General features: G+C 42.1%; 1 protein-coding gene across 38 annotated transcripts in view; it reads left to right on the forward strand.

Annotated features, from left to right (window-relative positions):
• KALRN (kalirin RhoGEF kinase) overlaps nt 1-27,975 on the forward strand; it is a 777,940-nt gene that overhangs the window by 421,805 nt on the left and 328,160 nt on the right. For 32 of the 38 annotated variants that reach the window (XM_089331826.1, XM_089331827.1, XM_089331831.1 and 29 more), the window contains 3 exons: nt 11,273-11,464; nt 21,917-22,125; nt 25,360-25,534. In XM_089331826.1, coding sequence (XP_089187952.1) covers nt 11,273-11,464; nt 21,917-22,125; nt 25,360-25,534 — 576 coding nt within the window. Of the gene's footprint in view, nt 1-10,704; nt 10,917-11,272; nt 11,465-21,916; nt 22,126-25,359; nt 25,535-27,975 lie in introns of those variants that run through there. The other 6 variants (XM_089331829.1, XM_051859228.3, XM_051859248.3 and 3 more) reach the window with 2 other exon arrangements.

Raw genomic sequence — 27,975 nt, forward strand, 5'->3', positions numbered from 1 at the left:
AATTCACTATATCAGTACTTTATTTTTTATGTTTATTTATTTTCATCTACTTGAAAGGCAGAGAGAGAGAAAGATCTTACATCTGCTGGTTCACTTCCCAAATGCCTGCAAAAGTTGGCTGGGCCAAGCCGAAGCCAGGAACCTAGAACTCCATCCAGACCTCCCTCATGAGTAACAGGAATCCAGCTACTTGAATCATCCCCTGCTGCTTCTCAGGACGCATTAGCAGAAACTGGGTCAGAAGTGGAGCAGCCAGGACTCTAATTGGCATTCTGATAGGGGATGTGGGTGTCATGGGGGGTGGATTAACCCACTGAACCGTAATGCTCACCCCTGTACTGTACCTTAAACATAATATGTGCTCCATTAATTTTCTTTATATTGGGAAGATAACTTACAAAGGAACTTTTGGATCACTATTCATTTTTAACTGGGGACTGCCTACATTATGAGACGAGAAAAACATTCTCATCAAAGCCTTATGATGACAAGCTGCTGGGCCATAGAGTTTTGGGGTTGAGTGAATGATGAAAGGAGAGCACCACACCCACTAGGTACATTGATGAGTGGTTGAGGTAGAAAAAGTGAATACAATAGGATTCTTGTTGAAAGAGAATGCAATTCTTTCTGAAAAACAACGTGTACAAATTGGACGTGTATTGTTCACCATACCCATTAAAAAATGGAAGTAACAAATGACCAATTACAATGTGGTGATTTAAAATCCAAGCCTCAGGAGTGAGTATAGTACAATGTAATAGATTCACAAAAAAGATGGAGATTTTGTATTGGGTGTTATAGAAGCATATGATTCAGTGAAAAATATTTGGAGATTACAGTTAGACTTGGCTTACCATCTTCTAGCTATGTAACATCTCCTACGTTATTTTTGTTTATTTGAAAGGCAAATGTAGAGAGATGGATAAATAGAGAAAGAGAAAGAAGAAATACCTTCCATTTGCTTGTTCACTCCCTAAATGCCTACAATAGCCAGAACTGGGTCAGGCTGAAGCCAAGAGCTCAGAACTCCACTCAGGTCTCCCGAATGGGTGGCAGGGGCTCACACACTTGAACCTTTCTCTTCCATCTCCCAATATACATCAGCAGGAAGCTAAATTGGAAGCACAGTAGCTAGAATATGAACTAGTGCTGCAATATGGGATGTGGGTTTATCCTAAGCAGTACCTTAACCTACTGTGCCATATTGCTCACCCCTTTGTAACATTCTTTAAGTTATCTTACCTCTTTGATCATGAGGGTTTTTTGTTTGTAAAGTGAAATTAATAATACCTAATATATGCTTTTTAGCCATAAAACTTGAAGATAATGTACATAAAGAACCTAACAGAATCTGTTGCATTTTGTAGCCCCCTGGTTAGCTGATACTGCCTTCTCTGAACTGTGGGCTATTTCGACTAGAGTTGTTTAACTTCTAATAATTTGAGTATTTTCCAGATATACTTCCATCATTAGCTTCTAATGTAATTACATTATAGTCAGAGAGAATATTAAATATTTCATATGACTTGCATCCCTTTATTTTTTTGACAGGCAGAGTGGACAGTGAGAGAGAGAGACAGAGAGAAAGGTCTTCTTTTACCGTTGGTTCACCCTCCAATGGTCACCGCAGCCGGCGCTCTGCGGCCAGCGCACCGCGCTGATCCGATGGTAGGAGCCAGGTACTTATCCTGGTCTCCCATGGGGTGCAGGGCCCAAGGACTTGGGCCATCCTCCACTGCACTCCCTGGCCACAGCAGAGAGCGGGCCTGGAAGAGTGGCAACCAGGACAGAATCTGGCGCGCCAACCGGGACTAGAACCCGGTGTGCCGGTGCCGCAAGGCGGAGGATTAGCCTAGTGAGCCACAGTGCCGGCCTTGCATCCCTTTAAATGTGTTGGGATTTGGTTTATGACCCAGAATATGCTTTATAATTGGTATAAAAGAAAAGTACCATACTACCATTGTTGGGTAGTATGTCCTATACAAATTAGGTCAAGTTGGTTGAGATTGTTACAATCTATATCCTTACTAATTTCCCATCGACTTGTTTCATTAATAATTGAGAGCACACATTGAAATCTGACTATAATTGTGGATTTGTCCATTGTTCCTTGCAGGTTTATAAATTTTTGCTTCATATATATTGAAATGTAGATACATACGTGTTTAGGATTATTTTTTTAACTTTTATTTAATGAATATAAATTTCCAAAGTACAGCTTATAGATTACAATGGCTTCCCCCCATAACTTCCCTCCAACCCGCAACCCTCCCCTTTTCCGCTCCCTCTCCCCTTCCATTCACATCAAGATTCATTTTCAATTCTCTTTATATACAGAAGATCAGTTTAGCATATGTTAAGTAAAGAGTTCAACAGTTTGCATCTACATAGAAACACAAAGTGAAAAATACTGTTTGAGTACTAGTTATAGCATTAAATCACAATGTACAGCACACTAAGGACAGAGATCCTACATGAGGAGTAAGTGCACAGTGACTCCTGTTGTTGACTTTACAAATTGACACTCCTGTTTATGGCATCAGTAATCTCCCTATGCTCCAGTCATGAGATTCCAAGGCTATGGAAGCCTTTTGAGTTCACCGACTCTGATCATATTTAGACAAGGTCATAGTCAGAGTGGAAGTTCTCTCCTCCCTTCAGAGAAAGATACCTCCTTCTTTGATGACCTGTTCTTTCCACTGGGATCTCACTTGCAGAGATCTTTCATTTAGGTGGTTTTTGTTTGTTTGTTTGGTTTTGGTTTTGGTTTTTTTGCCAGAGTGTCTTGGCTTTCCATGCCTGAAATACTCTCATGGGCTTTTCAGCTGGATCTGCATGCCTTAAGGGCTGATTCTGAGGCCAGAGTGCTGTTTAGGACATCTGCCATTCTATGGGTCTGCTGTGTATCTCGCTTCCCATGTTGGATCATTCTCTCCCTTTTATATTCTATCAGTTAGTATTTGCAGACACTAGTCTTGTTTATGTGATCCCTTTGGCTCTTAGTCCTATCATTATGGTCTATTGTGAACTGAAATTGATCACTTGGACTAGTGAGATGGCATTGGTACATGCCACCTTGATGGGATTGAATTGGAATCCCCTGGTATGTCTCTAACTCTACCGTTTGGGGCAAGTCAGCTTGAGCATGTCCCAAATTGCAAAATATTCTTGATAAATTGACTCACTGGTCATTATCAAATGGCCTTCTTTGTACTTGGTAATGTTATTTGGTTTGAAATCTACTGTGTTTGATATTGATATAGCCACTCAGCTTTTGTTTCTTTTGATTGGTTCTATTATGCTATACTGTTTTCTTTTAAATTTTTTCAAAAAATCATTTACTTATTGATTTGAAAGGCAGAGTGATGGCTGGAGGGTGAGGGAGAGAGAGAGAGATTGACTGATTGATCGATTTTGATCTGTTTTCCTTGTGCTGGTTCATTCCCCAAATGGTAGCAATAGCCAGGGCTGAGCAAGGCTGAAGCCAAGAACCAGGAGCTTCATCCAGTTCTCCCACATGGGTGCAGGGACCCAAGCATTTGGGCCATCATCTATTGTCTTCCCAGGTACATTAGCTGAGAGCTGGAGCAGAAGTGGAGCAGCAGGACTTGAACCCACACTCTAATATGGAATACTGACATCATAGCAGCTGAAACCACTGTATCAAAACACCAGCCTCTCCATGCTTTTGGTTTTAACCTGCTGTGTCTTTATATTTAAGATGTATCTTTTGTAGCAACATATAATTCAGACTTTTTTTCCTCCAATCTGAAAATCTCTGCCTTTGGACTGTGATATTTAAATAATTTATGTTTAATGTGGTTATTGATATATTTTTGTTACCAGCTTGTTACTTTTTCCTATTTGTTTCACCTGTTTTTTGCTGCTTTTTCACCCTCTTTTTTTTTTTTTTTTGGTTAATTGCATTTTTGTGATTCCATTTTCTCTCTTTTCTCGACTTATTACCTATAACTTTGTTATTTTAATGGTTATAGTATCTTAACTTACCACAATTTACCTTCAGTAATATTATACTTCTTTGCATATAGTATAAGAGTCTTATAATAGTATACTTCCATTTCTACCTTTCTGAAATTTGTGCTTTTGACATATATTTTACTTATGCATGTGCTATAAGCCACACACTACATTGTCATTATTTGTTGTTTAAACAGTCAATTATCTCTTAATGATATTTAAATAATAAGACAAAACACTTATGTACTTACCCATATAGTTAGCATTTCCAGGATTCTTTATTTCTGTGTGTGGATCTGCATTTCTACTGCTACCATGTTCTTCCTCCCTGAAGGAAGCACCACTTTTAACATTTCTTCCATTAACATTTCATGCAAATGTATTGGTGAAAAATTCTTTCAGCTTTGAACACTTTAAAAATTGTTTATTTTCACCTTTGCTTTTGAAAAATATTTGTGCTGGGCCTGGATTTTAGTTCAACACTTTACTTTAAGTACTGTAAAGATGTCTCACTGGCTTTTTTTTTTTTAAAGATTTATTTGAGAGGCAGAGTTATAGAGAGAGAGGAAGAGATAGAGAAATAGGTCTTCCCTCCACTGGTTCACTTCCCAAAAGTCTGCAACAGCGGATCTGGGCTGATCCAAAGCCAGGTGCCAGGAGCTTCTTCCAGGTCTCCCACGTGGGTGCAGGGGCCCAACGACTGGGCCATTTTTCACTGCTTGGACACAAACCAGCACCCATATGGGATCTTGATGCTGCAGGTTAAAGCTCAACCTATTGTGCCACAGTGCCAGCCCCTTCACTGCCTTTTTGCTTGTGCTGTTTCTGATGAAATGCCTGCTGCGATCCTTACTTGTATGCAGCATGTCTTTTTACTTCTGGCTACTTTTAAGATTGTCTTTTTACATTCTCCCCAACACACACTTTGATTTTTATGTGCCTTGGTATCATTTTCTTCATATTTCTTGTATTGAGGGTCTGTTGAGTTCTCAGATCTGTGGATTTGTAGTTTGTGTTAAATTTGTAAATTTTTTGGTCATTATTTCTTGAAATACCTTTTCCTTCTCTTTTCCTCTAGGAATTTTATGTACATGAATAATAACCTGCATGAAGTTGTCCCAAGCTCACTGATGCTTTGTTTTGAAAAATTTTTTTTCCTCTCAAGATTTTAGTTTGAGTGATTTCTGTCACTATGTATCCAAGTTCAGTAATCTTTTCTTCTCAATATTCAAGTGCTATTAACACCATCCAGTGTATTTTTCATCTCTAGAAGTGCAAGGATTTTTTAATGCCTTCTAATTCTCTTTTTTCAATTATCGTGTTTATTAATCTTTCATTTTAATTTTATTAGAAAGGCAGAGGGATAGATACCTTACATCTACTGGCCCACCCTCTAAATGCCCGCAACAGCCAGGGCTAGTCCAAGCCAAAGCCAGGAATGTAGAATTCAGTCTAGTTCTCCCACATGGGTGGCAGGGACCCAAGCACTCGCGCTATCACCTGCTGTGTCTCAGGGTATACATCAGCAGGATACTGGATTCAGGAACAGAGTAGGGACTTGAACTGAGGCCCTCTGATGTGGTATGCAAGCATCCCAAATGATGTCTAAACCTCTGTACCACACACTAGCATCTCTACTTTACTCCCAAGCATATGAAATACCACTATAGTAACCATTTTTAAATCCTAGTCTGCTATTCTTAGCACACAAATATAAAAGATTTGATTGATTGATTTTCTCCTTGTCATAAGTTGTATTTTCTTACTATTTAGCATACATGATAATTTTATTAGATATCAGACATTGTGAATTTTACTTTGTCATGGATATTTCTGTATTCTTATAAATATGTCCAAGATTTTTCTGTGACTTGGCTAATTTCCTTGGGAAATTTTTAATCCTTTCAGGTTTTTCTCTCAAAATCTCCTGGGTAGGATGACAGCAGTGCTCAGTCTGGGGCTCTTTACCACTGCCTAGGCAAGACCCTTCTGAGTGCTCTACCCATGCTTCATGAACTGTGAGGCTTTTCGGGCTGACTGGTGGGAATGGGTGTTACTCTTAGTCCTGTGTGGGTGCTGGGCACCACCACCTTCAGACCTTGCAGGTGCCTCTGGTCACTTCCTCACATAGGGGTGATTCTCTTCAAATCTGTCCCAGAGAGGGTAAGAAGAAATGTAAGAGATTTTGGATATTATTTTGATTGTGCCACTCATCAACATCAAGATCTGGAGACAAGTCTGTGCTCTTCCAATACCAGTGCTTCCATTTCTCCTTTGCCTTTAATGCTTCTGTTCCTTTTGCCCCTTGTCCTTTACGACCTCTTGTTCCGATCCTGCGGGCCTTGGGAGGAGGTTAGCTCCTGCTCCTCTGATAGCCCTATTCTCCAGTCCAAACTGACTCTTGAATAACAAGTGTGGGTTCTGGGCCTCATCCTTTCCTTACCCCAGGGCACAGGGCCAAGGTGCTGACACCTTTTACCAAGCTGACTCTGGACTCCAGAGATGTTTTTATTCACTTTTTCTCCCACCCTTGCCTTTAAATAGCCTGCTCCCTGCCCCTCTGATCCCGCTCTGGGAGTCTGAAATCATACCTATGTTGCTGGGATTCCTATATTTTTAGAGACAAGTTATCCTAGAATGTTCTCCTTTTTCCCTGAGGAGAAAACAAACAAACAAAAAAAGCAATATCTTAAGGCTACCATGGGAGGTTGAAGTTAAACTTACAGCCCAGATTATCTAGGACATCTCCACTGCTTGGCACAGGGGTGTGGCGTACAGGAGGGAATAACAGGAGCTGCAGTCCACATTTCTGATTCTGGAGCTCTGGCTATTGTAGGTCTTGCCTAAAAACCCCAGTGGCAGAAATGTCACTATCCCAGCACTCATAACCCATTTTTGGCATTTCAGTTGGGAAATAGAAGGGTACTTCAAAAAGAAAAAAAATTAAAAGGTACATTTATTCTGGTGTAAAATTTTTGAAATCCATGCATAATTTTTCAGAACATGCATTTTCCATGAATTTATTGAAGATTTCTCATATAGCTAAGAGCCCAAAGTCCATGGCAGGGTCTAAGAGGCTGGGAAACCAATGAATGCCTAAGAATGATACTCAGAATGAGGTCAGACTCTGGCCCTGCGACAGAAGCCATTATTGGTTTGGTGAGAAGATGAGAAGTCTGTTATGATCCTTGCCCAAATTTAGTAGCAGTGACAGAGGTCAACAAATTGCTTTGGTAATAGGTAGTTGATATTCTCTAAGCACATTCTTATTTTAAGGATATGCCAGGAGATAGGATAAATCAAATGGGACTGAATGTGAATTCCAGCATGTAAGGTCTTGTACTGGGTAGTTGATGAGGACCAAGAGTTGAATATTAGGATTAGTGAGGATTGATGTATTATTTAATTTATTAATTCATTCATTAAATATTTATAGAGCACTACTTGGTGCCAGGCACTCAGAGAAAGAGGTTAATAGAACATGGATGAGAAAAGCAAACATTTACTTTAGAATATGACAAGTGTCATGGAGGGGTCAGTAAAGACCACTCTGGGATCCTTGGAAGAGAAGGGAGCATAAGAGTGGACTTCCTGAAGGAGGTGATGCCAGGACTGGTCTTAAAAGTTGTTTTTCAGTCAATCAAGTATACAAGTGCAGGGAAGGGCAACCCAGACAGAAGGAAGTATGTGCAGTGGCACAGAGGCAAGGTTCAGTGCAATGAGTTTCTGGGAATGTAAGTGATTTACTTCACACGCTGTTTGTAGGGGAGCAATGTGAGGCTGAAGTGTAAAATCAGAAGTGCCTTGCATGGTATGTTCATGCATTTTTCCCTCAAAGGAGTGGGAAGTTGCAGAACAGGTTTAAGTAGTAGAGAGATGTGACTGGTTCTGAGTTTTAAAGAAACCTTCCTGATAGTAATAGGAGGAAAGCTTGGCAATAGATGGAGCAGGGACCCCAGACCCTCCCACCTATCTTTATTATACCTTTATCGCTATAAAATCTATCATTAATTCTTCCCTTCCTTATCCAACCTGATTTCTTTCCACTTTACAAGTTCAGGTTGGCTCAACTAATCCAGACATGCCATGCTCATTCTCTTCTCTGTATCTTGTTCCTTCAATCCACATGTAGAGAGCCTGTGGTGCCCCAGCCACAATTTCTACCAAGAAAGAACCAAAAAGATGAATGAGACATAGAACCTACCTTAAAGGAGCTCCTAGACCAATAGGGAGAACCCATGGACACACATGGTTACTGTGAGGTTGTGGTAGTGGCTGTAGTCTGATCTCGACACTGAGTACTCTGAGCGCAAAAAAAATGAGAGTCCTGTACTCCTACTGTTTTGCTAAACCCTACCCATCCTCAGGCCTATATCCTGGAAAATGAAAGGCAGTGTAATGGCTTGGAGCTTGAGTTCTGAAGTTGGACAATAAAGCTTTAATGCTGGTTCTACCATTTATCCAACACAGGGTCTTGACCAGAAATTCTTTGTCCCTCTATTTCTTCATCTATAAAATGGGTTAAATGTCTGCATCTACTTCATAGGGTTATTGTGAGGAAAAAAGTGATAATAGACATAAAAGCCTTTAGAAGAGTCCTTGGTATATGAAACTTCAGTAATTTTTGGCCATTATTATATCCAGTTCTATTCATTTTCTTCTGAGCAGCTATATCATGTCAAGAAACTTTAACCTTTCATCATCTATTATTGTGTTGCATACCCATTTCATGTGTCATTATGTTAACTCCCTCAAGGATGACTGTTCCCTTTGGGACAGAATCTGTTTTATACGTGGTGAGTCTACATTAGGGGGAACATTCATCCCAACTTTCCCAGAACTGGAAGGGTTTATGGGATACAGGACTTGCTGTGCTAACCCAGGAAAATCTAGAATGGGACAAATTGGGCACCTTAGATGTAGTAGGCGTTTCAGTTTTGCTTTGAATTTATCTCTTATTGGACTCAAACCTAACTTGAAGCAAGCCCACATTTACTTTAGCACAAATTGTCTAGAAAATAAGAAGACAACCAGTGATTTTCTTTGAGGATTCCTGAGATTCCTTAGAGTATAAAGTGGAAGATTTGAGGGATTCCTAATGAGTTTTCTCCCATCAGCTATGGGTATGTTTACTAGAAATTACAAACAATCCCTAACCTGGCCCTCAACCCTTCAAGCCCATCTTGCCAGCACTGGGACAGTGTTTGCCTTGGACAGCTGCATTTCAGGCAGCATTCCTTAGGGATCTCCTGTGGCATCTCTCAGGATTCCTCAAGGCCCTGGACAAGTGTTTGCTGACCACCTGCCCATGATCTCCAGGTCTGTGCTAGTACCATCAAGAGGCTGTGTGAGCAGAAAGGCTCAACCCCAGGGTTTTCCTTCCCCAGGTCTGCTGTAACGAAGTACTGTAGACTGGGTGGCTTCAACAACAGATGTATTGTCTCACTGTTCTGAAGGCTGGTTAGTGCAGGATCAAGGCTTCATCAGGGTTGCTTCTGTCAGAGGGATATGAAAGAGAAGTCTGCTCCATGCCTTTTCTTAACTTCTGGCAGTTTGTTGGCCATGTTTGGCCTCCTTTAGCTTGTAGATACATCTCTCAATCACTGTCTTCACCTTCACATGTTGTTGTTCTGTGTGTGGCTGTCTCTTCACATGGTATTCTTTATATAAGGACATTGGTCACCGTCGATTTGAGGTCTGCCTTTTTCCAATTTAACTTAATAATGTAATTATGTCTGCGGTGACCCTATATACAAAAAGCTCATATTCTGAGATATTGGGGATTAGTACTTTAAAATGTGAATGTGGGGGGTGGAAACAATTTAGCCTCTAAAACCCGTCTTCAGGTAAATCCCCAAAACTACGTGGAGATATCTCCATGGACGAAACAAAGCACTGTGCAGCCACTGGCCACAAATCCATTTTATTTCTCCACTCACTTTGTATTTGATACTGACTTCTTCTGCTTCTGGGGTCCTAGCCTCAACACCAAGCACTTGTTCACCACTGTGTAGGGTGCTCTGCTGACTTTAGGGATATCAAGACATATATGAACACTAGCATCACCAGCTCTAAGATAGGATATGTCAGGAGATATTTTTTTAAAGAGAAGCCTGCTGGGACTGGCACTGTGGCGCAGGGGGTTAATCCTCCACCTGTGGCATCAGCATCCCATATGGATACCATTTCTAGTCCTGGCTGCTCCTCTTCCAATCCAGCTCTCTGCTATGGCCTGGGAAAGCAGTAGAAGATGGCCCAAGTCCTTGGGCCCCTGCACCCACATGGGAGACCCCAAAGAAACTCCTGGCTCCTGGCTTTGGATCAGCACAGCTCCAGCCATTGTGGCCTTTGGAGAGTGAACCAGCAGATGGAAGACCTTTCTCTCTGTCTCCCCTTCTCACTGTCTGTAACTCTCCTCTCAAATACATAAATAAATATTTTTTAAAAATTAAAAAAAGAGAAGCCTGCTAAGGAAAAATTATAACCATGACATATAATGTAATAACTATTATAATGATAGTGAGTCCCATCCTGATGCATAGTAATTGCAAGTTAGTTTCCTTTTAAAATGTTCTAGAGAATACCACAGTGTGTATAGCAGAGGTTGGAGACTGTGTGTGTGTATGTGTGTGTGCATGTTCATGTGTGTGGGCACCAGACTCCTCCCCAATCTCCCTGAAGGCATTTAGCCCTCACTGGTCTCTGGGGGAATAGCATGCGTCACCTCCCTCTGGCTGTGGCCACTTCCTGTGTCAGCTCCATGGAGTGGCTGACCCCTTCCCCCTCCAGAGATAGCTCTGCTCCAAAAGATAAACACCAGCGGTGATGGGACTTGGGAAAAGCAAAGTCTCTCAGTTAGTCTCCCCGGTGTGCTCACACAGAAGCCAGCCCTCCGTGTGGATGTGCTGTTTCCCACTCCGGCAGTTGCAGCCTGAGATGTGAGGGCAATGATGGTTCCTCTTCAGGGTTGGGGACAGGCAGCAGACGGGGCATGGAGCTTCTCGCAGACCTGCCTGCTTCTTCCCAGGCACATTGCGCCTCTGAGAAGTCCCTGGAGGAGCCAAGGCAACTGGCTAGTGCCCGCTTGTGCCGAGCAGCCGGGCAGGCTGCGAGCTTGCTGCGAGGCATTGTGCCAGCCCTGCGTGCAGTGCCTCGGTGCCAGACCAGGGAACTGTCGGCTTCGCGCCCACGCCCCTCTGCGCCAACCCGGGGGAGCCCCAGGGTGGGCTGCGGGAAGGCGCGAAGCTCGTTTCCTGACTGCAAGTTGACGTTGCCTCACTGTTGTTGCTGGCAGAATACCTACACCAACGCGGACAAGCTCCTAGAAGCAGCAGAGCAGCTGGCTCAGACGGGGGAATGTGACCCGGAGGAGATCTACAAGGCAGCTCGACACCTGGAGGTGCGCATCCAAGACTTTGTACGCCGGGTGGAGCAGCGCAAGGTTCTCCTGGACATGTCCGTCTCCTTCCACACGCACACCAAGGAGGTAAGGGCTGGGGAGAGGGCGTTGGGCCCTGGCAGAGGTCAGGTTAACCTTTTGGTATAATGGTCCCCATGCCTGACCCCATCCTGGGACTGGATGTCACTCACCTCCTGAAGCTGTGATCCTAACAGTCAGCTCCCCAAAACTGCATGATCTCTATCAGAATGGGAAGGAATTCCCTGCCATAATCCCTAGTGGGGACAGGGGCCATGAGAGCAGGTGGTGGTGGTATGGGGGAGGTTGGGGGGTCTGGAAGAGCATTTTGTCTGCAGCTGGAGAAATCTTGGAGCCCCTGTCTTAGAAATAGTCAATGCAAGAGGAAATAGAAAAACACTGACTCTTTCCACCCCGCACCTAGTTTCTCCCAATTTCAGTGCCCTAGAACTTTAATCAGCTATCTTTGCTACCAGCAAGGGGCACACAGAGTTTACAAATGTGTTCTATGTTTTGTTTTTTCAGTGGGGGATTCTGCTGTCTTAATGGTGGTCTACAGCAGAGTGATGTTACAGATAGTCTTCACCTTGCCTGGTTCGGGGGTAGGGACAGGGAAGGAAGAGGTTGGAGGTTTCTCCCTACCCCATGAGGGCGCAGGTCAGCTGGATTTCAATCCCTGTCTGAATTGTTCTCCAAGTGGCAACAGCAAGGAGGATGGGTGATACTGCATGTCCAGCAGGGCAAAGGGCTATGGAGAGGTGGAGGATGCAGACCCGTGGTTGCTTTCCAACTCTGATGAACATAGGCACTGAAATGGAGTGTGTGGCCAGTGAGGGGCCCATTTAACAGCCTCTGTAATAACGCCCTTGGCAGAGGAACTCATTAGGTGTGTGCATGCTTCTGTTCCCCCTAGAATTCATTTTAATAGAGTATTAATTAAAGTGTGATTGCTGCTCAGGAAAAAAAATAACCCTACTTAATTAAGTTGATTTTTGATATTGGGAATGCATTAAGAAGCCTGGTTATTACCACTTCACAGGCTTTTCTGACACTTTGTGGGAATGAATGTGAATCATCACAGTGCCTATCAGAGAAAAGATAATGTTCCCTAAGCTGAGATTCCCCAGGCAGATGAAGCGCTGGCGAGCTCCCTGAGGCTGGCTCAGGTTCCTCTTCCCGGGACCCACAGCATTCTCTGAGGAGTGTCTGTAGAGCAAGGGGCTTAGCAGTAATCCAGGGTTTCCTGCTTGCTTGCCTGCTTGCTTGTGGCTCACTGGATTCTTAATGATGGTCTCAGAAACCAAAGGCATATCTCTTCCCTTTTAATTACGAGCCTGTGGATGACGGAGCAGAGCACCAAAGAACAGGAGTCACACTCCTCTTGAGGGCTGGGGCGGGGTGGGATGGGGTGCTGACTGCCTGAGGTGGTGGTGGGCAAGGTCAGTTCTCATGGAATTACCCCTCCCACAACATCCAGGAACCCTTTCTACCTACATCTCCTACCTCCTGTACCTGGGAATCTAGTCTGGATACTGCTAAGAGCCAAATGATCCTGTGCAAATCACTTCATCCCTGTGGCTGTCGGTTCTTGCATCTGTAAGATTATGCAGTTTGACTTGGCAGTTCTAAGGCCCTTAATGATTCTAACGTGAATTCAAGATTCTTCTCTTTTCCTTCTCTTCTTCTTTATTTGATGTTGATAATGATTAATAATAATGAAAATTAAGCCTAAAGTGGTATAGATTATCAACCTAGAATAACATATGGCTTCTTGTAGCCACTCAGCACATGTTAAGTATATTTTCTTTATCAAGTACCTACTACTTGCCAGGCTCTTACATGTGTTATCTCATGTAATCTGCATGATAATCTTATGATATGGATTTCATTAAGCATGTATTCCATTGAGGAAACTTCAGAAAATAACTTGTCTAAGATTATAGATTTATAGGTACAGGTAAGATTTTACCTGTCTTCCTAAATACTACATGTATACTCTTTCTTAATTTTTAAAATTTTTTTTTATTTGAAAGGCAGAGAGAAATGGAGAGAGAGAGAGATTCAGAAACTCCTACCCACTGGATCACATCCCCAAATGCCCACAACAGCACAACCATCGGGGCTGAGCCAGACCAAAACCAGGAGTTGGAATTTGAATCCAGGTCTCATGTGGATAGCACGTACTCAGCTACTTGATTCATCACTGCTGCCTCCCAGGGTGCATGTTTAGCAGGAAGGTAGAATTGGGAGCGGAGCCAGGACTTGAACCCAGGTTCTCTGATATGGGTGGCTGGTACCCCAAGCAGCAGCCTAGCCACTATAGCAAATACTTTCTCCTACACTCATACTCTTAACTGCTACCCATATTCTGTCCTTTTTTTGTGTTTTTCCTCTTCTCTCTTGTTCTTCTTCCTCCTTCTCTTGCCTTTTTACATTTTTAAGCCCTAAAGCAGGGCTTGATGGAGAGTTGGCTTTTAGCTGAGAAACACAAAGTGTTTCCAGGGTTACTTGACTATAAGAAGCTGTGGTCTCTCCTAAGAAAAATAAAACAGAAAAAAGCAGTGGAGAAGAAAGAGAGGAAAGCCCATTCAGCCACATCATCCACCATATTCCGTGACTCCAACTTGCAGACAAAGTAAATAAAGGGGATGGGGTGGGGGAACTGGATGCTGGTGGGAGCTTTCCTCTAATTCCTGCATAGCGAGAAGAAATGGATTATTAGGGGGGCAGAAGTGAGCAATCCTTGAAGGCTCTAATGAAAGAACTCCTGTGGCTTGATTTTCTCCATATTCTGTTTAATACCTCTCAAGACTTGCCACCTCACAAACCTGGCTAAGTGTGACTCCTATGTGATCCTGAGTCCATTAAGTCTTGACTCTGTAGGCAAACTTCTGGCTTTTTATTTAAGGAGGATTAGTAGTCAAGTCTACTAGTCTATAAATCTGTTAGGGAATTCTTTGAATTGCAGTGGTTGCTTTTTCCTCTTCACAGTGAATTGAGTGAATAGCAGGAAAATCTCAGCTTTGCTTAAATGACCTTGGCTGTTGCTGATAAAGCTGTTTGACATCCTTCTTGCCTAAGTATTGCTAGCTTCCTCCTCCTCCTTTCCTCCTTTTCTTGCTTCCTTTCTACTATAATTTGATGAGTTTTTGCCTTAGTGCCACTGCATAATAGCATGTCATCATAGGACAGAATTTTCAGGGAATGAAAGCTGCCATTATAGGAGATTTCTGAGTAGGAACTGAATATCCATCTTCATAAATGATTTAACCTAGACTTCCAATGACTCCCTAGGCTGAAGTTCATAATTTTAATTTTGCCCACTTCCCACATCAAAAGGTTTACTCTAATTAGGATCAGAGAGGAAACAGAAGAACATATGAAAAAGATAACCTCGAGGCTCATTTCTTCTGCAGACTGAAGAGTCTGTTTAATCCTATTGGTCCTGCTTTGTGAATTCTTCATAACGATGGGAGTCTGGAGGGTTAAAACAGTCTAGCGATTTCATTACATTGCTATTCACAATATTGAATGATTAGAGACCCTCTTAAATGATCTACATTGGATGATTCATGAAATAGACAATAGGACTTCTATATGGTGAAATATTACACATTTGAAATCAATTTGCCAAAGATCATGAATGACATGAAGAAGGTCATGTGTGGTAGTATGTACATAAAGACTGTATGCCCTGCATTACTGCAATTTTGATCATATATTAGCATAAAAAATAGAAGTAAATATACTAAAAAGTTAAGATTGTCATGCATGTTTTTGCATATTTTTCTGTTGTACAAGTTTCCTTAAAGCATTTCCAATTTATAATCAGAAATAATACTAACAAATATCATTTTTCATAAATAACATTTGACATCCCTATCTAGAGAGAAGAGCTACTAAATAAAGAGAGGTGACAAACATGTGCCTGTGGCTGTCTTATGCATCCAGAGCCTCAGCTACTGGTACAAATTGTGGTCAACTTTGAAATGTCCTCTTTTTGCTTGAGGCCAAAAGGGCACCCACTCTGTTTGCTGGCCTGCAGGACTAGAAAAAGTGTCAGGAGATGCACTGACCTAAGTCTTCATTCTCTTTGTCCAGGGACAAGGCCTTTGTAGCAGGTGTCATCTGCTATGCAGAGATTGCCCAGACGGAATTTTATTTCCTTGCTGTGTTTCCATGGAAATGCTGCATTCACTGCACTTTCAAAATATCCATTTTTAGGTATTCTTGTAGTAAGAATATAAGAGTCATATTAGCTAAGGAACATGGCCAAAGTAACCAACCTCAGCTCTTTATTAGGTAGCTTAATTAAATGCCCATTTCTATTTGTTTCTCACCTTGAAGAATCATTCTGTCATACCATTTCCTGCTCAAATAGGTGCACATATACTCACACCCCATGAAACACATCTCTATATGTGCTCCTCTACCCCACCCACCCCAGAGCCAAAGCTAAATTGGTCTTCAAAAAGGATGACACTCTCCAGAACAAAACAGTTCCATTTTCTATTTTGATCTCCAAATTCTCATGGTAGTTATTTAAGAAATGAAAGCTGGTGGTCAGTGCTGAAGAAATTTGATCTCTTCCAAATGAGGGAAGGAGAAATTCACTCTGTGAAAACGGTGCTCCATGCAACATCTCTAGGGGATCAATCAATGGTACTAGCACAGTGGCTGCCAGAGTTTTGCAAACAGAATAGCCAATCAGCAGGAGAAAACGGTGAGGTAAAATGACCTCTTTCTTTAACCACTTATCCACAAGCTGCATTATATCTGCAGAGTTATATTCTCCCTTCTTTTTCCCCTCCCTGCCTGCATTTCCTGCTGCCTTTTTTCCAGGTTGCTCTACTATGCAAACAGTAGAGGGTTTGTGGGCTGGCCTTTCCTGGTTTTACTCTTGGGGCTAATCTTATGTAGGTCATCTAAAGGCTTCCATAGGGGCCAGCGGTGTGGCAAAGCAGGTAAAGCTGCCGCCTGCAATGCTGGCGGCCCAAGTCCTTGGGCCCCTGCACCCAAATGGGAGACCTGGAAGAAGCTCCTGGCTCCTGGCTTCGTATCAGCGCAGCTCTGGCCATTGCGTCCAGTTGGGGAGTGAGCCATCAGATGGAAGACCTCTCCTCTCTCTCTCTGTGCCTCTCCTTCTCTGTGTAACTCTGACTTTCCAATAAATAAATAAATAAATATTTTTTTAAGGAAAAAACTTCTATAATTCCTAAGGTTTTGAGAATTCACAATTTGGGCCCATTGTTTGGATGTAGATCTTTCAGGCCACAGCCAAATATGTTCTCTGAGAGAAAGAATGCACAAAACAGGACTAAGCCGGCGCCGTGATCACTAGGCTAATCCTCCGCCTTGCGGCACCGGCACACCAGGTTCTAGTCCCGGTCGGGGCACCGGATTCTGTCCCGGTTGCCCCTCTTCCAGGCCAGCTTTCTGCTGTGGCCAGGGAGTGCAGTGGAGGATGGCCCAAGTGCTTGGGCCCTGCACCCCATGGGAGACCAGGATAAGCACCTGGCTCCTGCCATCGGATCAGCATGGTGCGCCAGTCGCAGCAGGTTGGCCGCAGCGGCCATTGGAGGGTGAACCAACAGCAAAAGGAAGACCTTTCTCTCTGTCTCTCTCACTGTCCACTCTGTCCAAAAAAAAAAAAAATGGACTAAATAATCACCATGCCATAGAGAACAGGACCCTAAAAGTATGTATCACATTATAGGTGCATCCTCTCTGGCTTGAGAGGAGAGGGCCTGGAAATGAATGAACCATGAGATTCTTTCTGGGGTAGCAACAGATTGATGGAGAAGGCACAGTGCTAACAGTTGCACTCTAGACAAGCAGAGGAAAAAGAAGACTCCTCAAAGGGAAAGAAACCAAAATGGAGAGCAGTAAGAAGGAAACATAACTTGTGGCTGCTGCAAAGCTCACTCACTCTCTCTTTTGTATTACCTAATTAGTTCTGGCAATCGTTGGCTTGTGGCAGTTTGAAGTGAGAGACCATAATTACAGGGTCTCAGTGGCTGCCAGGTCATGCATAATTTACTAATAGAAGCACCTCTCCAATTTGGACTCTTTTCAAATTCATCTAGGCATGTTCTTCAGGACTCAATCAGATGGACACATAGAGGACCACCTGTGGGACATTCAGATAGTAGGAAAATTACAGCCCAAGAAGTGGAATTTTGACCCTTAGCAATACCCATATCTATTTCTGTCTACTTTATGGTACAAATTTATGCAATTTAAGTTTGCCTCCACCACTTCCATGAAGTGGTAACTGAGTGTGTGTGTAATTTCATGGAATTTCAACCAGCTCTCTACTCAAGCTTTCTAGGTCTTAAATAGGATCTTGACTTGCTATTACAGCTGGCCTCGAACTGTTGTGAAACTCTGTGGATTTTGGTGTCAAAGTCACACTTGCAATTTTTCAGCATAGAGAAGCGTTTCCATTATTATCCTTTTCTTTACATCAGCTTCCAAAGAAAAACCATGGCATTTTAGTACCAGGAAGATCTCAGAGACAAGCTAGAGAAACCACACACATGCACACACATGCACGCATGCACACGCACACAGAGGTATGCACACACATTCATCTTAAATGTGCAGCAGTTGCAATAAGGTAATTTTTCCAAAGCCATAGAGCTAGCCAGACAAGGGAAGGATTGAGATTTATCACCAATAAGTTTCAATTCCACTGAAAATCTCCTACCCTTCTTGGTGGTGTCACCATCCCTTTGTCTCCAGTGCTATAATCCTATCTCAAAGTCTTCTTTTCAATCACCAGCCAGTTTTATTTGACTTCTTGAAGGTAAAGTGACTTTCTTCCTTTCCTAATCAGGCTGTAACAACTAGACCAAAGCAGCATCTCGTGTGTATTTGTGCATCTCTTAGCTGATTTTCCCTAGCTGTAGGTTCTGATTCTACCTTAGTAAGAATTTCTTTGTAATAAAGTAGGCTATGTGAACTGAAATCTGTGAAACCATGTTTCAATTTATTAATCAAAGAACATCTTGGAGGAGGGCATACTGACTTCAGAGGTGAGTGTGTATCTTCAGATGCCCGTGGTCTTTCTTAACAAAGTTCATTTTTCTTGGCAGTTCTGTCTGTGACTGTCCCTACCATTTAGCCACCTGACCACCTCAGAAAGGAGAGATGTTGGAGCTGGTGCTGTGACATAGCAGGTAAAGCCATTACCTGCAGTGCTGGCATCCTATATGGGTCCCGGCTGCTCCTCTTCCAATCCAGCTCTCTGCTATGGGCTGGGAAAGCAGTAGAAGATGGCCTAAATCCTTGGACCCCCACACCCATGTGAGAGACCTGGAAGAATCTCCTGGCTCCTGACTTCTGATTGGCCCAGCTCTGGCCCTTGTGGCCATTTAGGGAGTAAACCAATGGATGGAAGATCCTCTTTGTCTCTCTTTCTCTCTCTTTTTCTCTCTGCCTCTCTAACTGTGCCTTCCAAATAAATAAATGAATCTTTAAAAAAAAAAAAAAAAGAAAGAAAGAAAAAGAGAGATGCTGCCTTTCTTCCCTATACCTACACCAGAGATGTTCGTGTTTTGATTAAGAGAAAGAGGAAAGACACCCTCCAACCTATGAAGGCATTAAAGCAGCATAAGGGTTGTACTGAAAACAAAAATATTTTACATAAAGTGAAATCTTTAAAATACCTGTAAGCCCCTTTTCTGTCTCTGTTATTCCCATAACATATGAGTGTCAGCCACACTCTGTCTCCAGTCTCAGTGCCTCCCAATACCTATCCTCAATTAAGTCTTCGAGTTTAATTTTCTTCTCTTAAGTTAAAACTTTCATATCTCTCTCTCTTTCTTTCTTATTTTAGAAATATCTATACTTTCCAGTCTCTAGGCTGTCCTCAAATATCTACAACAAAGTTGCAAAAACAGAAAAGAAATTATCAACCCAGTGTCTTGAAGGACCAAATGCAAATTTTATATATACACATATACTTATTTGTATATGCACGCATATATATTAACTTATTTATAATCTTTTCAACAACTATGTGGGAGTGCTATTATTATGCCCATGTTACTGATAAGGAAAGTGAGATCCAGGAAGAATAGATAATTTATCCAGAGTTATACAAGTATATCTAATAAGTGGTTGAATTAGGGTTTAAAGCTCTAAACCAATAGGCTATATTGCCTCCTCTCTACGCTATAATTTTCCAAAAAAATCCATCATCTTTTACTCAAAGACTATCACACTGGGAAAATGATTTTTCTTTGTAGGCAAAATTACTGCCAGGAAGTATGAAATGATACTGAGCTACCCTGTACTTCCTAGCTTCATATTGATTTGAAATAAATACATTCATACCTTTAGGAACATATATCCCAATTTATATGGTCTGCATAATTTGTTGAGGTTTTTAACAAAATGCTTATTTGGAAATGAGATAAAGGGAACTAATTACAAGTAGATTTGCAAGCTAAGTGACAAAAACACTGAATGATAATAATTTGTATTTCCAGTGGTAATCAGCAAAATGCTATAGACTTATTAATAATGCTTTAAGTTTATTTAAAGCATGAGTGATGAGTCATTTAAGTTTTCTAGTGTTTGACTTGAGGAAGGCAAATCCCATTGTTCTTATTCTGTATATCAGAAAACTGAGGTTCGAGAGGTTTCTCACCTGTACAAGAAAGATGCTCTTTATACTTTCTTACCACCTACCTACAGGGCCTATTCATCTTCTTGATAATGCCCTTCTGCCATGTCTAGGGCCTCTGTTGTCTAAAGAACAAAGAATAACTTGTTCAAAATCTTGAAGACGATCTCTTTGCTCTTTCTTTTGTTTATCCCTTACTGTGAAGGCCATTTTATGAATTTATCATACTAAGAACCAACTAGATGAAATAATGTTATTGAGGTAAATAAGTATCTGTGTTTTTATTGTGGAAGACATAAAGATATTAGAATCAGCAGGAAACTATTGTATTTTGTACTTTTTCCAGCATAAAATATAGTGATGATTTGCCCTAAGGTGCTGAAAATTATAGGAGGAACAGGAGCCCACGCCCACAGCTCTGACTCTGCCAATGTCCTGTCTCTATTGTCTTTCTCCTGAAAGAGCCTTGAGCTTATCCTTCCTTCCCTCTAGGTGAAAATTCCTGGCTTCAGAGAAAATACCACACTCATCTTTCTTTCCATCATTTATGAAAATCCTAAATAAAAATAGTCAAAAGTGGAGCCCTTCTGCAGGCCACTGGAGATATATTTTAAATATGAGGAACAGCTATAATAGTTTTCAGTAATTCAGTTCATCATTTCCAGTGCTCATTCTATTAAGAACATTGTATTTCACTCTTTTAAAGTGGTCTTACCAGAAATATCATCCTTGTTGCACTTCATCATCTCGAATATCAGGGGGAAATACCTTGTACTTTTAGTGAAATTAAGATTAGTGACATCATGGGGCCGGCATTGTGGAATAGTAGGTAAAGCCACTACCTGTGACACTGGCATCCCAGATGAGCACCAGTTCAAGTCCTGGCTCCTCCACTTCCAATCCAGCTCCCTGCTAATATGCCTGGGAAAGCAGTGGAGGATGTCCCAAGTCCTTGGGGCCCTGTACCCACATGGGAGATCTGGAAGAAAATCCTGGCACCTGGCTTCAGTCTAGCCCAATCTGACCATCATGGCCATTTGGGGAGTGAACCAGCAGATGGAAGATTTCTCTCTTTCTGTGTCTCCTTCTTTCTCTGTAACTCTGCCTTCCAAATAAATAAATCTTTTTTAAATAATTCATTTATTTAAAAAAAGATAAGTTACATCTGTAGCATTCAACTTTCTAACCAACCTAACAACCCTGAAAAAGAACAAAATAGTTTTGCATAGTGTAGACTATGCTTAATTAATGTGATTAATCTTCATTTGGTTCTCATTATATCACATTCTTTTTTGCATATTTGCAATATCAAGATAAATTTTTAGGAATCAATATCTAGTTGCCTAATGGAAGTACACAGTCTTCCATTTCTTCTTTTCTGAAAGGTTAAATAATATTTGTCCATTCAGATGTCCTGTTCTCCCTCTCAATCGTAAGGGATCACCCTATTAAGACCACATCTGGGGGTCGGCGCCATGGCTCACTTGGTTAATCCTCTGCCTGCAGCACCGGCATCCCATATAGGCGCCAGGTACTAGTCCCGGTTGCTCCTCTTCCAGTCCAGCTCTCTGCTGTGCCCCGGGAAGGCAGTGGAGGATGGCCCAAGTGCTTGGGCCCTGCACCAGCATAGGAGACCAGGAGGAAGCACCTGGCTCCTGGCTTCAGATTGGCGCAGTGCGCCGGCAATACAATACAATACAAATATAATACAAAATACAATACAAATACAAAACACAAACTGACCACTGGGTGTGCTGAGGAGGACAATCTGATGTTGCTACTGGATGCTTAAGGGTAGGTAGTGGCTCAGGTCTGTCTTTCTTGTCCTCGCCCCATCCCTGACCTTTCCTGCCATGCCCTGAGCAGAGTGTGTGCTGTCTCTCCAACAGTTGTGGACATGGATGGAAGACCTGCAGAAGGAGATGCTGGAGGATGTTTGTGCAGACTCTGTGGATGCGGTCCAGGAACTGATCAAGCAGTTCCAGCAGCAGCAAACCGCCACCCTGGATGCCACACTCAATGTCATCAAGGAAGGCGAAGACCTTATCCAGCAGCTCAGGTCAGCGCCTCCCTCCCTGGGGGAGCCCAGCGAGGCCAGGTCAGCATGGGCAGTGCTTCCCAGTGGGAAATACCTCGGGCTAGATGCAGATAAGTCATGTCCCCCCAGTCTTGACTCAGCCACAGCCCACTTTGTTGTGTTATGTGAACTTCAGTCTCTTCGTCTATAAGACATAAAAATGCCTGCACCATACCCAATTTGAGTTTAGAATAAAATAATAAGTGGAAAAGCTCTGATGTTTCAAAACATCCTTTATCATTCAAGATGTTATCTGACAATCAATAAGTAGCATAAATATAAGAAAAATGAACAAAATTCAATAGCAAAAATTTTTCAATAAGAATATGCATATTTGGCCATGTGAAAAAATTCATATTATGGAATATAGTGTTACTTGGAATGGGATCCTGGACTGAACTCTGAGTTCCAGTGCCCTACTGCTCCCATTTGTTAACATTTGGCTTTGGTCCAGAGAGGATGTGGAGAATATGTGATATCATCCTGCCCAGTTGTCCGGGACTCACTGAGGACTTTTGCACTACTCCTGCTGCCCTCTGTGTCCATGTAAACGAATGTAACTATAAAGAAAAATTCCACCTAAAACCTTTCATTCATTTAGAATTGCCTACACTGTTGCCTCCTTTCTATTGGCATCAATGTCTAGCTTCTAGCACTGGCACTAGCTCCTCAGATAAAGTGTCATAAAGCCTTGGGCAAGCCCTCAGCAACCAGTCCAGTGCCCAGGTACTGTGTAAATAGGATTTGATGCTGCTAATGATATCTTCCTGCAGGAACTTGTTCCTATCCTAAAATCACTGAGTGCTGGGACCTCTGCCAACTTGACAGAAATAATCTCATCAGCAAGTCCCAAACTAACTTGGGGCCTAGGGGAATTATTTCAGTTGGAGAGGACTTCCCCCACGTACACCAGTTGTCCAATTAAATAAACGATGAGAAATTACCTTGAGAAGGCTCTGGCATCCTATTCTGTTGGAAATTAATAATTTCTATTCTAAACATACTCATGAGGTGTTCTGAGTCCTCCTGTTACATACTAACAAGACAGTCTCTTTCCCATCTTCCCTCAATTCATCTTCATGAATATGTAATGCATGACAGTTTTGTCTAGTTTCCCAGGAAACTCCACTGTCATTTGCTTCTGTAAAATCCCAAATCACGGGCAGTCACTTCACCTCTCTGGGCCTTAGCTGCTTTGTCATGTAATTAAGGAGTTCACTCTAGGAGCCCTGTCAGCTCTAGAACTTTGCCATGACTTTGTGCTATCTCTTCAAATACTTTTCATAGGATTGCTGGCTTCATTCTCCATGGGGCTGGGCCTGTGGAGATGCCATTTGCTCTTAACAGCTGCCAACCTTGCACAGTCCTTTCTAAAGGCTTAAGACTACTTGGTGATGGTGAAGGCAACAATGTGGGTGATGATTGTTCTTCGTTTAAGTTCCACAGAATTTAAAGGGTCACATGAACTTGTGATAAACAGCTGCCTGTGACCACTCATGTCTCAACTAGCCTGACTTCTCCAGGCTCCCTTCCCTCACATAAAGGTGAACAGAGGAAGAGCTTAGTGCACATGGGTAGGATGCCTCACATGCACCTGAAACATACCTTCACTAGGTTTCCGTGGCACTGGTCCCTAGAGCATCTAGCGCTGTTTCTGCATCATCTACGTGATTCCTAGTTAGTGTTCTGCTGACACCAAATGATCAGAAATAGTTCCCTTCCTCCTGGGATCTGTGTGATGGAGAAAGATTAAGGGAGCAGTCTGAGATAACAGTCATCCTCTAGCAGCAAACTAATCCTCAACAAGTACATAATGGATGGTGTTGCGTATGTCTCTTACGTCCTTTTTATGATAAGGGGTGTCAGTGCAATAATGTGAGTAGGAATCATGCTTGTTTCCTGCTCAGAGAACTGAGAGCTCTCTGAATTGTAGAGGGAGAGATGCTTGACAAACTGCCCCTTTCCTGTCTTCAGAAAGAGACCTTGTGAGCTCAGATACCATTGTTTCTGAAATAAGCACAGGCTAAAACTACTTGGCTTTCAGAAAGCTTACTGAAGAAAGAAGTCAAAACTAATGTTTTTTGCCTTTTCCTCTGACTTATTAAATTATATAAGAAATCAAGATGTCACAAGGTAATGAATATGCAAGTTTATTTCAAGTTTTAGGGCTCTAGCATACTCATGGCCCCATAGAATCTAAACTTCATAGTCTTTGTAGTTTCCCTATCACAGTGATCTCTCTGCATGTTTGATAACCACCTCACTTCTCTGAACAAGTCAGCATGATGTGTCATCCTCCCCCCACTAAGAGAGCACACTCCTTTCATCTACTTGACTGTATACATGAGTTTCTCCAAATGCCCAAATCAGATCTCACCCTCTGTGAAGCCTTTGTTGGTTGCTCCAACCCTCCAACCTCTTGTGACCTCATCTTCACTCTTCCAAGTTGGGCCTATGCCCCACTTAGCACTTGACACTTCCCTTGTCTCTTTTCAGGATTAATTGTTCCTAGAGCACATTACAAGTCGCAGTTTACAGGCAGTATCTTATTTAACAGCAAACTGTGGAGTGAACAATGTAGGATGGTAAAATCCAGTTTGCAAATGAGACAGCCAGGGCTCAGGGAGCTGATTTCCCAGGGCCCGCAGCTCCTATATTGTTGAGTGGAGATCTAATCCAGGCTTGCAGACTCCAGATTGCATGCTTTCCAAGCTACAGCTTGAAGCCCCTTTAATAACACATGACTTTGCCATAACCTTGACATAGCATTGTAAAATAGATGAATAATTTTTACCACAATGACAGAATCTAATTTTAATAATCCTGCAAGGTAAAACTATGAAGGTTATCTTTATATGCCTTTGTCTACCCTTATGTGTTCTATGTATGTGTATTAAAATTATGCATGTTAGACTATATATATATTCACTTAATATTGTATTTTTGTACAGACCTTTCCCATATGTTATTTCCTTTGTCTTCTTTGATTACTTTCACAGTTCTGTCCAAGAAATAAGAGAGCAACTAGTCTTGGAAATACAGAGTTGTGAACCCAAAAGGGGATGCATGTATCTTTGGTTCACCTACTAAACAGAAAGTGTCAGACTCATAAGAGGAGTCTGATAAATTTCTGTTGAATGAATGGTGTACCTGGTTAATGCCCACCTTGTTCAGGTGAGGAAGACCCGTCTTTTTCTGTCACTTTTAACACGACAAGACCTCTCCTCCCCTTCTTTCTCCCCTGCTCCATCACAGGGACTCTGCTGTGTCCAACAACAAGACGCCCCACAGTAGCTCTATCAGCCACATCGAGTCGGTCCTACAGCAGTTGGACGATGCCCAGGTGCAGATGGAGGAGCTGTTCCACGAGCGAAAGATCAAACTAGACATCTTCCTGCAGCTGCGCATCTTTGAGCAGTACACCATTGAGGTAGAGGAGGAGGGGCAGGGAAGGCAGGGGGCAGTGCCAAAAACAAAAGACAGTGTCCTAAGGGAGACCAAAGGAATTATGCATGATGGATTCAATTTTCAGAACTCAAGAAAGTGTCTACCATGATATACTTTTTTTTTTTTTTTTTTTTTTTTTGACAGGCAGAGTGGACAGTGAGAGAGAGAGACAGAGAGAAAGGTCTTCTTTTGCCGTTGGTTCACCCTCCAATAGCTGCCGCGGCCAGCGCACCGCGCTGATCCGATGGCAGGAGCCAGGTACTTATCCTGGTCTCCCATGGGGTGCAGGGCCCAAGCACTTGGGCCATCCTCCACTGCCCTCCCTGGCCGCAGCAGAGAGCTGGCCTGGAAGAGGGGCAACCAGGACAGAATTTGGCGCCCCGACCGGGACTAGAACTTGGTGTGCCGGCGCCGCAAGGCGGAGGATTAGCCTAGTGAGCCATGGCGCCAGCTTGTGATATACTCCTTCCAGTCCCTCTTATCTCCTCTGCTAAGCAGAGCCCTCTGTGTTACATCCTGTCTTTGGGCTACTCCATTGAGAAGGTTTTGTTGCTGCTCATTGGACTCTTACATTGTTCTTTGGTTTCTTGGAAGACTGTGGAGTTGGATGTTTGGTGATCTAGGTAGAGTCACTAAATTCCATGGCTTCGTGATTGCAATTAGGTAGCCTCCTCAACTGATGAATATGAATCAGAGATTAGAAGAAATCATTTACCAGCTAAGAATCCAGGAGCCACAGGCAGGAAGACTGTCCTTAGTTTGACCTTGACATGTTAGAGAGTCAGTCCTTGCGAAAGCCTTTTGTTGATTCCTCTCATAGAGTCGTTAGTTCATGTCTGAGAAGGTCAGAATCATATGTTCTGATATATTTATGTCCTCTGTCCCCATTTGTGATACCAAATAATAATGTCTGCCACACATCATGTCCACCTTTTATTATTTAATACTTTTAAACTGTAACTAAATCCAGGCCTTTAGAATTTCTGGAGTATAAAACTTATCTAGCACATAAGTCACTCTTTTTGTAGGTGTGGCAAAAGGTCAAATGAAAGTCATTGTCTTCTTTTTGCTCCTGCCTAATATTATAGGAGAGAAAGCCAGTTTTCCTTCTACTATTTCTTTTTAACTTTATTTTGCACTCTAAACACCTATTTTTAATGTATACTCAAAATTATTTAGTGTGGCAAGCAATCAGAAAAACATTTTGGAAGAACAATTAAGATACCAGTGGAAAATGAAATATTGTTATGTCATAAAAAGTATCTGATGAACTTCGTAAAGGTGAGGTGACAAAAAACGTTAAGAGAAGAGAGAAAAGGTGAGAGTCATTATTCTCTAGTAATTGGGAGTGAAGTTCACTAAAATAAATAAGGGTTATTACATTTTATTAAAGAAATGTAGGCTCCAGGAACTCCTGCAATCCTTTCCCAGCTCCATTTCACCTACTGGGAATTAATATATTCTTGGAAAAAATTATGATGGCAGATGAGGTGATTTTGTTCTTGTATATTTATTCTCCTGTTATTTCAGACCCACATCAAAAAATGCTCAAGGGGAAAGAAATAACCTGAAGATTTCTGTGTTTCAGTTTTATTTAATTAGGTGGATATGGTTTGGAGGGATCAAGATTGCTGGTTTAGACCCAGAATGGGTCAGTTAGCTTACTTTCAAAATCGACTGCACCCCTGACGTCAACTGGGGATATCACTGGCATGTATTTGTCTGCAGTGATTCTGAGCAAATCGAATCTCACTCCTGAAAACCAACCCAGAGCCTGTACAGAAAATATCCTTTAAAAATATGAGTGTAAATCAAATACTTTAAAACTGGATCCTATTTAAATGTTGCCATAGAAAAGCATGATATTTAAAGGTAGGATTTGCATTCTGCAGCCTTTCTATGTATAAAAATTCTTCTTCCCACCCTGAGAACTGGACAACAACTTGGACAATTTGGTATAAAGTGGAGCAAAAGTGGGGAATTACTCATACAGCAAGGAAGATAAAAATAGTGATTTGCTTGTATGTCCTCTGGTTTGGTTATGATGTCCAGGTATCAGAAGAGATCTTGTTCCTCATTTGGGGAGGCTTAAAGTTTGGGGAAAATGATGAATCTAATTTTAGATAGAAATGGAAATCGTGCCAAATCTATGGAAAAGCTCTGCTTCAAGTCATATTGTCAGAAGTTAATTTTGAGGGTGATGAGATTATTTCATATACCAGCTATGGTTCACTGTGAGGATGAAGAGCAAACTTTTAGAGACGCTTCAGAGTGTGAGACTGAGGGTGGTTTCTGTCATGAGAGACATGTCAGAGCTGACATAAGCCAGGCAGGCCCTGTGCTTGCAGGACCAACAGCTGTGGTTCTTGTCTTAAAGGAAGGCATTTGATGGACATACTCCAAATTCCTAGGGATTACTGAAAA

Source organism: Oryctolagus cuniculus, chromosome 4, assembly GCF_051225735.1.
Source record: "Oryctolagus cuniculus isolate XC-2025 breed Fujian yellow rabbit chromosome 4, ASM5122573v1, whole genome shotgun sequence".
Lineage (NCBI taxonomy): Eukaryota > Metazoa > Chordata > Mammalia > Lagomorpha > Leporidae > Oryctolagus > Oryctolagus cuniculus.